This window comes from Solenopsis invicta, chromosome 8 (assembly GCF_016802725.1).
Source record: "Solenopsis invicta isolate M01_SB chromosome 8, UNIL_Sinv_3.0, whole genome shotgun sequence".
Taxonomy (NCBI): Eukaryota; Metazoa; Arthropoda; class Insecta; order Hymenoptera; family Formicidae; genus Solenopsis; species Solenopsis invicta.
Window position 1 is genome coordinate 11,017,472 of NC_052671.1, and position 12,455 is coordinate 11,029,926.

General features: G+C 34.9%; 2 protein-coding genes across 2 annotated transcripts; both read left to right on the forward strand.

Moving 5' to 3' along the window:
• Positions 1-630: 630 nt before the first annotated feature.
• On the forward strand, positions 631-6,747 carry LOC105195502 (HMG box transcription factor BBX). The gene is given in 9 exon segments (XM_011160930.3): positions 631-1,002; positions 3,468-3,668; positions 3,810-4,022; positions 4,024-4,266; positions 4,376-4,557; positions 5,144-5,266; positions 5,352-5,459; positions 5,570-5,901; positions 6,197-6,747. Coding segments are annotated over 9 exon segments (1,518 nt in total). The 5' UTR covers positions 631-975; the 3' UTR covers positions 6,286-6,747.
• Positions 6,748-9,356: 2,609 nt separating this feature from the next.
• Positions 9,357-11,827, forward strand: LOC105198851 (protein yippee-like 5). Its single transcript, XM_011165699.3, has 2 exons — positions 9,357-9,764; positions 10,254-11,827. The coding sequence occupies exons 1-2, from the start codon at positions 9,604-9,606 to the stop codon at positions 10,450-10,452; spliced, it is 360 nt and encodes a 119-aa protein (XP_011164001.1). The 5' UTR covers positions 9,357-9,603; the 3' UTR covers positions 10,453-11,827.
• Positions 11,828-12,455: the final 628 nt, after the last annotated feature.

Genomic DNA, 12,455 nt, shown 5'->3' on the forward strand with positions numbered 1-12,455 from the left:
TTCTACTTTTCTTCGAGAGCATCCGAAAAAATGATTCATCCGCTTGCTCCCTGCTCACTCCACTCTCCTTCCTCTCTCTCCCCTTCCCCCGTCGACTAAATTTACCGAGCGGCAATGGCAACGGCGGCGGCGGCGGCGGCGGCGGCTCTAAATTTGACAATCATCCGTACGACAGCTGTTCCGTCGACGCTGCGCACGGCGATCAGCTGTTACGATGCGCGCGCACGCGCTGTATCTAGGGACTTTCGCGGCCGCGCGACAATTCGAACTATTCGAAAAGCAACTATTCGAAAAGCCTCTCGCTGTGCGCAAAACTTTACGTCGACAAAACGCATGGACGTGAATCCTCGAAATTACGGACAATGCTTGTGCCCGGATTCCGAACGGCGACGAGAACGAAGGTGTGCGAATCTGCCGTGGCGAAACGCGGCTGTGATGTCGTCGTTCACGCGACGTTTCATTGAAGAGCCCGTCAACGAAGATCTCGCGGGGGGGATCACGAACGCGCGTGACGTTTTCGTTACGCCGAGCTTCGTTTCCGGACGCTGCTCGGGAAACGAAGCTCGTCGGAGGTAACGCAAGCGTCGATTCGCGAGCGCACGGCAAAGCGAGAGAGAGAGAGAGAGAGAGAGAGACGGAGAGTGAGCGAATGGACGTCACGATGTATCCTACGAGAATTTTCTCTCACGTGGGCCGAGTGCGGCCCGTGTATCAAGCGTACGCGTCGATGTGAGCGCGACGAGGGTAGAGGGGCGCGGCGACGGCAGCGGCGGCGGCGCTCGTGCAGGACGAGAGCGAGAGCAAGAAGGACGGAGGAGAGCGAGTGCCCGCGGACGAGTGAGAGAGAGAAAGAAGAGCGTGCGAGCGAGCTGGCGAGAGCGGCTCAGCAGAACTGCAGTGTAGAACGGGCCTTTATCCGTGCCCCGTCGTGTCCGTATCATGCGCCGTTGAGCGAATTGTCAAGTGAAATCAGCAATGGCTGCCAACGAGCAACAGCGTAAGGTGAGCGAACGACGGGCGCGGATTTCTTGCTACCGGCGGAACCGACATCGACGACGACGACGACGACGACGGGGTGTCGTCGATCCCGCGGGACGGGACGTGCGCGGTGCGTCGCGTCGCGTCGCTTTTGTGTCAAGAGTCACGATCCGCCTCTTTCTTTTTACCGTCGACGACGTCGTTGTCGTCGTCGCCGTCGTCGCCGTCGTCGCCGTCGTCGTTGTTGCATCAACGTGATGTCGACGGCGACGAACGAGGGAGACAAAGCGGAAACGACGTCGGCCGTGTCAATTCGCCGTCATGTCGACGAGGAAAGGCACGGCGACGTGTGATATTCCCGGGATAACGTCCTCCCCCCTCGCCGCGCCGCATTCCCGGATAATCGCACGTCTTCATTCAGAGATCCGCCGTATTTACATCGGCCAGCCGAGCAGCTGTCAGTGTGTGACGAACGGCGCGACGTCGCGACCGCGTCCAAAGATGCGCGACGTGAGTGTTCGCGTCCGCCAAGTCCGCCTGCTGATAAGCCGAGAATCGCTCCCCCGAGTTGCGTTCTTATTTTTTCCTATCCGCGCGCGACTCTCTCGCCGAACGGGGGGAATACCTCTCTGCGAAAATCTTTGCTGACGGTGCAATCGAAGCGCAGCGCAACGCAGTTCACGACGGAGCTGCCGTTTCGATGAGCGAACGTCTCGTTTGGCGTGTGACAGCTCGGGCGCCGCTCGATTTCCCGTCGAACGGGTTCCGTTCCGTCCATCCATCCGTCCATCCATCCATTCATCCATCCATCCATCCATCCATCCATCCGTCCGTCCGTCCGTCCGTCCGTCCGTCTCTTTCCTTCTTTTCTTTCCGCTTTTTCGCCTCGCGAGAATTCCTCGTGAACGCTCGTGCGAGAAATCTGGCACAAGAGAGAAAAAGAGAGACAATATTTTTCCGGGGCGATCACGTCATGACTTTGTTTTATGCGAATATAACATATGCGACAGTCCCCTCCGCCGTTGACGAGGGACCGTTCCGCCGAGAACGGTTGTAAGATCGACGATTCGTGGCGTCGATATCGAGACGACGAGAAAGAAAGGAAGGAAGAAAGACGGGGATTTTCTGCGTTGAGAGAAATCTCGAGCGAGGGCTGCGATTCACTTTCTCGCCCCGTCGTTTACGAGTTTACAGCCCGTCGATAAAATGCCGTCTCTCAGCTTTGCGGGGCCGCGCACGTACGACCGCCGCGTTTCGAGCCGAGCGTTAATTGCCGTTACGCTACATCATTGGCGTATGTACGAAACGCTTCGTGTGCCGCCTGTCACAAAACGTGTGTCATCGCGGATAAGCGCGACGGCGCACGGCATGATTTGCATCAGGCGAGAAGAAGATCGCTCGAGCGAACGGGCGAGGAAGCGAGGAAGCGAGGAAAGCACGCGAATTTTACGAGCGCTCGCGATCGCGGACGAGGATCGACCTCGTGCCGCTGCTCTTCGTGCTTCCATTCACACGACCGCGCTCTCCCGCGATCGTTGAGACATATGTTGCAATTGTGCACACACGATCCATTTTGTATGCACAGAATTAGCTTTTCCTGCGCTCCGCGCGGCGGAGAACTTTCTCATTTATTTTTGGTCGATCGCGAGATCGGATCTGGTTTTCCCTTTTTTTTTTCCCCTCTTGCGCTCGAGTCGATCGGCCGAATCGGCTGGATGTGGATCAATGTCGAGCGCAAGAGTTCAAGCGACGAGATACTGACAAGCTGTGTCACTTTAAAGGCTTCACTAACACAGCAACATGGCTACTTATGGCTGTGATGCAAAACTTGATGATACACATCATAGATATTTCCTAATGCAGTGGGAACGGCGCATTTTTCTAGTTTGTTCGAGTTCAAATGTATTACGTAAAATATCCTGGTTTGATCACGCAAATATATTAATAATATTGAAAGTTATTGATCAACAAAAATTCAGAATACGTATTTATGGCATAAACATTTTATTGCAATTAAGACAGATAAAGATAAATCGCGAGATTATGTGAAGGCTAATCTTTTGTTTGAATAATTACTAAAGATAAGCCGTATTAAGTTTTTTAGTGACCTTTACTCTCTTTTTTCCTTTTTTTTTTCATTCTCTTTTTATCTAAATAAAATAAGTTATATAAAAGAATAATTTTTCAATATGAAAAGCCATTCTATAGAATACACACAATTAATTATGTTAGATATTTTTCTTACCGTACAATATTTATTTAAACAAACTGGATATATGTTTATAAATCATTTATTTTTTTATTTAACTTCATTTAAATAAAAAAGTGACACAATTTGTATTACGTATTTTTTATCACATATTTTATATAACTAAATAACAAATATTATTTTTTTTTTTTGTTATTTTATAATTTATTATTTGGTTATGTTATGTTGTATGTATTTATCTATTCTACGTAATAACATTGGTTATTTTGTAAATAAACAGGAATCCCGTGAAACCAGAGAACCAGCCCATCATGCTAGACGTCCTATGAATGCATTTTTGATTTTTTGTAAGAGACATCGTGGTTCAGTGCGATCTGGTTTTCCGCACTTGGAGAATAGGGCAGTCACCAGGGTCTTGGGCGAATGGTGGGCAACTCTTCATCCTGATCAGAAGCGTTCCTATACAAATCTTGCACAGGAAGTAAGGATAATTGTATGAAAAAATAATGAGCCAATTATTTTTCAGAATAAAGTTATACTGTTTCAAAAATAGAAAACTATTTTAAGTATCACTAAACCTTGAAAGAACATGGACATGACATAGCATAATAACTTTTTTCAGTACAAAGATGCATTTTTAAATGCAAATCCTGATTTCAAGTGGTACAAATTACCAGCACCTCCGTTACGTACTTTAAATACTAGGCCTACCAACAAGAAACAAGAGTCAAGTAGTGGTGTACAATCCACAGATAGTGTCAAATCTGAATATGAGTCTTCCGAATGTACAAAATCAGATAGACGGGACGGACAATCAATTCAGCCAGGCAAATTAGCAGATGATAGCAGATGAGTCGCAGATCGGTGGGCTCAGTTCTCTTTTTACTCCTCAAAAGTCAGAAACGTCTGAGGAGACTGTAAATGGTATTGAAAGTGATTCTGTTCCACCGAAACCACCCAAAAAAAGGTATACAGAATCGCCTTTCCAAGGTGATCAGAAAAGAGACTGTAAGACAGATCTCTTTGGTGAGAAGAAAAGGAAAAGAGCTGAATCAAATAACAACGAACAGCACGAAACGGTAAGAATCAATTTGCTTATGTAAATATAAATTTTTAAAATACTGACATAATGCAATGTCATATTATTTGTTAGTGCGTATACAGCAATCTTTTAAAAATTTATTTTAGGTCATAGAAGATGAAAAACATACAATAAATTCTTTCGTGACAATGCATACACAACAGGAGGAAAATAATTTTCGTAGCGAGAGAACATGTAAAGGTTTACGTTACCAGAAATTCCTTGCCGAGCAAAATATTGGTCCCTCGGGCCAACAAAGCAAACGAAGACGAACAGTTGGAAACAATGGGTAGTTAATTAAAACTTTTATTTTGAGATCTTATAAAATATTTAATTTTGATGTGTATTGTTATCTGTAATGCAGAGTAATAACAAGTTAAAAAATTAAATAATAAAGTTAAAAGTTAATAATTTCAAGTTTAACGTGGTTAATTTTAAATGAATTAATTTTTATGACTTTAACTTTTTAATTCAAACAACTTCAGTTATCTTATTTTTAAGATAAACTTATTAACTTTTTCCCTAAATTCAAAATATACCTACGTAAAAGAAAAAAAATATATTTTTATATAAAAGATAATATTTCATTATTTTATTTTTTTATAAACTTAATTTATAAATGAAATATTAAATTGATGATTTATTTATTGTTTTGTTACTTAAAATCTAATTTTTAAATCTAATTTTTAAAAATTACACTTATAATTTTTATCTTAATATAAATAATAATTTTTAAAATTAACTGTTAATTAATTTAATCTTAATACATCTTTTAACTAAGTTTTTTGTTCTTGTAACTAAATTTTATAAGTCATTTAATTTAAAAAATATTAACCCTGCCATAATGTTAAAAAAGACATACTTTATTGTTTTAGACATGATGAACGTCCAAATGAAAGAAGAAATTCTATTTCTTCGAATGTTAGTGAAAAAACAGATTCCTTAAGCAGTGAGGGTGGAAACAGTTCTCGTGGAGATTTAGAACATCTTGTAGAGAGGTAACATTTATTAATATTTTACTATTTTTTAATTAAAGCATATGGTTATCTTTTACACATGAAAATAATTTGAAAATATATTCAGTGCTGAAGAAAAAATGGAAGCTTCCAAACCTGAAGATACAGAAACTGAAGGAGCTGAAGATCAAGTGGATTATGGACCTTGGACGGCACATAAAAGATTTCGAGCTGAGTATGTTCTTTAATATTATTTAGAAATAAACTATATATTCTTTATCTTATACTTTACATTAGATATATCTAATGTAATCTAATAGTAATATTTTATAAACATTTTTACAGAGACTTTAATTTAGAAAAAAAGATTGAGGCATTGCCATCTCTGAGTTTAGAGGAATTTCAAGAAAAAAAGAAACAGCAACGTACGAAAAAAAAGAAAATTTTGCAAAAGTTCAATTCTTCAGCTAACAAAAAACATCAAAATAATTCGTCTTCTGCTGGTCAGACAAATGGTCAAACTCAAAAAGTTAATACAATAAATGAGAGTTGCGAAGAATCAGAGAAAGCTCATCTTGTTGGAAGTCAGAAACGGAAAGCGCGAAAGCAAAGCATCACGCGGAATGCTGCGGCAATAAATTCAACCAAACACTCGGAGAATCAAGAACAAAATAAATGTAAGTTATAAATTTTTCTTAATAAGTTAATTGAATGTCACGTATTAATATATATTTTTATTTATATAAATGTCAACTTCATTACAGTCGGAGCAAATATATAAAAATGTACATTTTTTTCTATATAACTGTCGAGATTCCATAAAGAAAACTTAATGCAATTTAATTTTAGATATAATTTATATAATTTATGTAATTTTTTGTTTAACAATTCTATATAATTAGAACTTTGTTAGTCTTATTAAATATTTGTATGTACAAAATAAGCTTTAATTAATATTGTATACATTGATAGCTTGGTGCGCATCTCCAGATCTTGAAGCTCTAGCGTGTCTTGCAACGGTTGCCGCCAATAGAACAAAACTTACCAAAAATAACGCTTAATTGTATAAGGTCGCCCTATAAAAACCAAAACATTAAATTTTCTCCATGCAATCCTATCATCGGGGACTATTAAAACATACTTTTTCAAGTGCTGTTATAAATGATACTGTTACGGTCATAACATAATTATTGTTAATATCTTTATTGTTAATCTTTACTATTACAAATATTAATATTATGACTGCTATTGACTATAGATTATTCCATTATTCAGTACATGAGGGTGTGTGTTCTTTTTATTTGGAATAATAGTTTTATTGAAAAGAAGGTAAAGGATATTTTTTTTACACTTTATTTTGTGAAAAGTCATTTTCTAATTACGGTTTGGAGAAGTTATATTACTTTATTTATGTTTTCTCTAGTTGTATATAAAACAGTTAAGTTATCTAGCAATTATTTTAATGCAAATAGTAATTATTTTATCATTTATTATTAAGTCAATAATTAAGATAATACCTTCAATTTTCCATGCTTTTCTTTTATCTATTCCTTGTTAAAATTTTTATGGGAATTCTATGAATCATAATGCCAACAATAAATCTGATTAGATAACATGAAGCTGTGACGTCTATGACTATATAAAGATAAATTGAATTAAATGAATATAACAGCATATAAACACGCAAGGATTATTCAATTTTTTTATAAATTTATATGCATCTTATTTTCTTAACTGTTGCCTTTTTTGTACACAAAGTCGCGAATTGGCATGATTGAGTGATTCCATTAGGCGCGAAATATATAACACTTAAGAAGAACTTATCCTCTTTATCATTTCCCATAATATATAGGAACAAAAATATTTTTTAATTTACTTTTTATTATATTCTATCTGTATTTGATGTACATAGGTATAGGTGCAGTATTATATACAGATACGAGATGTGAATATCCTTTACGTTATGCGACTTGAACATCAAAAAGGGTATAATCAAAATATGGATATATGTGCGACCACTGTTTATATGTTATACATGCATACACGCTAATAGACGCGTGCTTACATATGTAAGTTTAAATGTTTATAGATTTTCTGGTATACATACGAGTGCATGTTAGATGACTATTTCTATATATTGAAAGACGCGTGTATTCGTGTATGCATGTAATAGAGTCATAAGACTACCTACATATATGAATGTAAATTTATAATATTTATATATATATATATATCTTATATATATGTATATTTAGCGTTAAGACCACTTGATGTATATATATATATATATCTTATATATATGTATATTTAGCGTTAAGACCACTTGATGCGACTTTGTGCTCTGTTTGAGAAAGTAAGAGACCTGTCTGTGATTTCGGCTAAAAAGGAGTTTTTAATATTTTATATTTTTCTAATGATTTTTTTCTCTTCTTTTCTCCTTTTCTCTCGTATTCTCTCTTTCTTTCTGTAACATGTAACAAAACTATTTTTCTCATACATGTGTATATAAAACTCTGTAATTTTATTAACGATTTAACTTTGTGAGCTTTTTGTAAAATGGTAGGAAAAATATAACGTTATGTAACGTTAATAGGTTTCTCCGTAGTTTGCAAAAAAATGTACTGATTATATTTCAAATGTGCCTTGAAGAGATATGAATATAGTAATTAAATAACCGACCAACTATATATTTTCGATTCGTTTCGCTCTTCTGACCGCATTTTGACTTTTACATTTGTACCTATTGCAGTATGAAACACTGTTCTACTGCAGAACTTTACAATCGGGCTTAGTTGCCAATGTATAAAGATCGGTCATTTAACGAAATCAGGGGAGAATGTTTCGAATTTTACTGCACAAAACATCTATGTACCTAGCTTTAAAAAAAATGTATAATTTACATGAGTCTATATACGTGTACATATTATATACCACATTTATATATGAATAATAAAGACATAATATTTTGATGTAATTCTTCTGTTGCTTATAATCGTTTAATGTCTCGAACTCAACAATTATTTCTTTATTATAACTTATTAATATATATTATAATTATTTATTAATTATAAAGAAAAGTATTAAATATTTTTACAGTATTTTGCAGTATATATAATATTTCAATGCTACAAAGCTTGTAATATAAATGGCATAATTAATTTTTTAATAATTATACAGATTCTACAAAATTTTAATATGTAATTATAAAATGCGCATTATTTTATCATTTGCTACGAGGACTTCTTTTTAATAATAAATTTTAAAGTACAAATAAATCTAAAGTTTATATTTATGAAAAAAAAAATAATTATTGAATATGCATTATAAATATTTAATTTATGTAATTTATATATATATATATATATACACACACATTTTTTTAGTTCTATTAATAAGACAAAACAATAAATTATTATAAGCATTAATTTTTATTTAATAAATTAAGTAATAATACATTAAATTTATATGCTATATATATACGTATATATATTTGTTTTATGGTACTTTACTTTTTTTAATATTTTTAACTAGAAAGGCAAACAAAAATTAAAATGTGAATTATCCTTTGTTTCCAAAACCTTTTAAACTCATGTATACTAATACTAATAATTAACAGGAAATAACATACAGGTAAAAGAATTTCAAATAAACAAAAAAATTTAGATGTCAATTTTGGTCAAATCTATAATAGCTATATATATATATATAACTATACATAAATACATACATACATACATACATACACACACACACACACACACACACACACACACACACACACACATATATATATATACATATATATATAGTAATTAATGACATAAATCATATAATGAAATGTTTTAAATCAGTACGTGATTCTTGAAAAATTTAACAGAAAAAGTAATTTTGCAACAGTTGTAAGATTCTTTAATACGATTGGTTCTTACCCTTAGTTTCTGCAGGATCAGAATAAACCAATCATATTAAAGAATCTTACAATTGTTGCAAAGTTGCTTTTTCTGTTGCACGCAACATCGTGTCTCGTATCTTTTCTTGCTTGTCATATTTTGCGCTGTAAGTTTCACTACTGTGGTTTCACCTCTATCACGTTCCGACAATCCACGGCGTACCATCAAAACACTTCCCCTTCTCTCACACTAGTTTCGACTGTTGATATACATTTGGCTTGGCGGCGCACAGGCGCACACGCGACGCACACATACGTACCAGCGACAGGCGACAGAGCATTGAGACAGCAGTATGGTAGCGTTAACAGCGTTGTGTGACTCTTGTTTTCTGTGACATATCGATTCGTCAGAGATAAATAAACGCTGTTCGATCGCGAATCGTTCGCAGACAGGCCTGAGACCAGCATTCTCGATCAGCTGTCTCTCGACATGGGAGTGATATTTCTCGAGCACATCGGCGGCAGTCGCCTGTTCTCCTGCGCTTCTTGTGACACCAATCTGACCAACAGGTCACAACTCGTCAGCACACGCTTTACGGGTGCCACGGGACGTGCTTTCCTGTTTAACAAAGTCGTCAACTTAAATTATAGGTGTGTCTTTTATCCCTTTTGCTCACTATACACGACGTTTGCGTAAGACAAGTTTTCGATAGGAGAGCTTTCTCCTCACGGTTTGCACGTTGCATTTGCATCTTTTAGACCTTGTAACCTTATCTATTTACGAAACATTAAATTGCATTCTTTTCGATTGTTCTTTTTCTGTACAGTTTATTGTCTTTCTGTTTCATAGTTAAGTCGAACATTATTAAACTCTTATCTAGGCAAGTAGAAGCTGTCAGACTTAAGAGTGTTTTTAAATTAAATATATTATACATTAATTGTATTAATTTATTTATTTAAATATTAATAATTTATTTAATGTATTAATTAAAATATTATATTCACATAAAGTAGTTAGAATATTTAACAACCTTTTTTGGTAGAATCTGTTTGCTGTTTGCATCATAGATAGATTGGATAAAGGTTAAAAATATAAAATTCATGTGAATATTAAGTTTATATTTATTCTTTGATGTACAGCGAGGTTCAAGACCGAGTGATGCTGACGGGTCGCCACATGGTCCGAGATGTCAGCTGCAAAAATTGTGATGCTAAACTCGGATGGGTATACGAGTTCGCGACAGACGAACAACAGCGATACAAGGAGGGTCGCGTTATCCTGGAACGAGCTCTTGTCACGGAGAGCGATGGATTGACAGAGCATAATGTTCAACAATAATGTTTAATATTTAATACCAAGTAGCGTTAAATATATTAAGGAATAATCTATTATATAGGATCTTTCATATAAGTTATTATAATTTTTAATCTTGTCAAGAAAGTTTTGATTAGTGTGTTGACTTGTTTGCGTATGAGCAAGCACTGTTGACGCTGATTCATTGTGATAAGCGATTTTCAACATTTTCGTGAATACGATATGGTTCCTATTTTGTAAAAGAAAATATCTCAGATTTGTTACCTTCTTATTTATGTCATCTTCTCTGATTAGTTCACATCTTGCATCAGCTCTTATTCACGACAATTGTTGAATATACATAAGTGTGTAAACACCATTGGTCTTTTCTTGTAGATGGAACGTTAATAAATTGACCTCAGTGGCAAATATGTTTGTCAAGAAAATTAAGAAAACGTAAGTACGTACACTAGCAAGCGTGTATCGACGAGTGCAATATAGACATTAACTGAACAGCATGTGAATCACATAGCTTTATTTGTACCCTTTCAATAAATTTGGCAGAAACAACAGTGATACAGACTTGTGTGCACTTGATACTAGCTACTTAAAATATTTATTTTATGATGAAAGTAGATCTTTTAATCCTACTGTTCTGTTCAAATTTGCTGTACAATCATTGCTTGGGGATGAATGTAATAAAACAAGTTTAAAATAAAATAAATTTTTTTAAAAGAAATCTTATATCGACAGACAAATGTCCTCTTCTACTGATGTATTTTAAAATTTAATTTACTCTATCTTTTTTCAAATTGTAGAAAAATAAGTTAAAGTTAATGAAAAAAACTAAGCATTGGCTGCTGTGAATGGCTATGATGAATAACAATGTGATCAAATGGTACGCTCCCAAGTTAATTCATATTGATAGAAATTGACAAAAATCATCAAAATGCAATAAAAAAATTTTCAAATGAGTAAGAAAGTAAAATACATTTCAAGTCAAATAGAGCCAAACAGAACAGCAGTATTAACAAGTATTAAATTGTCTTTCAAGCATACATACGTACATATAATACGGAGACAAATTGAAAAGATACATAAAGACTTTCGAAATTTCGTGAAAGTTTCGTTTTCGGGAATTTCGAATGTATTCCAAGGAAATAAAAGTCACGTTCAAACGTAAACATAAAAGGAGGCGAGAGTCGTTTGAATTTGGCAATATGTCAGATACTAATACAAACTCAATATTATAGAAGCGTTTACTTTGTACTTTAGATAAGCAGGTAACTATCCTATACAGAATAAAAATAAAAAAATAACATCTTTTAGTCTTGGCAGATTTTAAAGTCAAATGTGATAAAAAGTTATGATAAGTGATAATGTACGAAATTGTTTTCATAATAAATTATTTGCGACCGCGCTGACTCGTCTTTTCAATTAACAGATAATCAGTCAAGAGGCTAACGGTATTTCCGTATCAATTTATCGCCATTAAATCAATATTAATTAAAATGTATGTGAATCGAATCCGAAAATTTGCTTGAACAATTTTCAAATGCATTTTGAAGAAATTAATTTCTAGTACTTTATACATACATACATACATATATATATATATATATGATACATATATATATATATATATGAAAGTTCTATTTTTTATATATTCGATTTTCTACATTTACTTATTAACTTTTATATTTTGATTTATACTTATCGTTACTTTATGGCATATAATCAAGATACAAGGATTTCGTCCTTATTTTATATTTAGTTGCGGTGCCTAATTTTTACAAGAAATTCGAAGTATCAAAAAAAGGAATAAAATAACTATAAAAGAGTGTTCGAAAAATATTACATTTATTTTTAATTATATATGTGAAAAATACAAATCAAAAATATATTTAAAAAAATGAATTCTTTATATGAATTTTATGTCGCATGGTCTTTATAACGCAATTCACAAATGCGAGAAATTCTGAATTTCTCTCGTCAGTGCGACATTTTAAGACGAATTCAATAGGATTCGATTATCGCGATGCCAACCA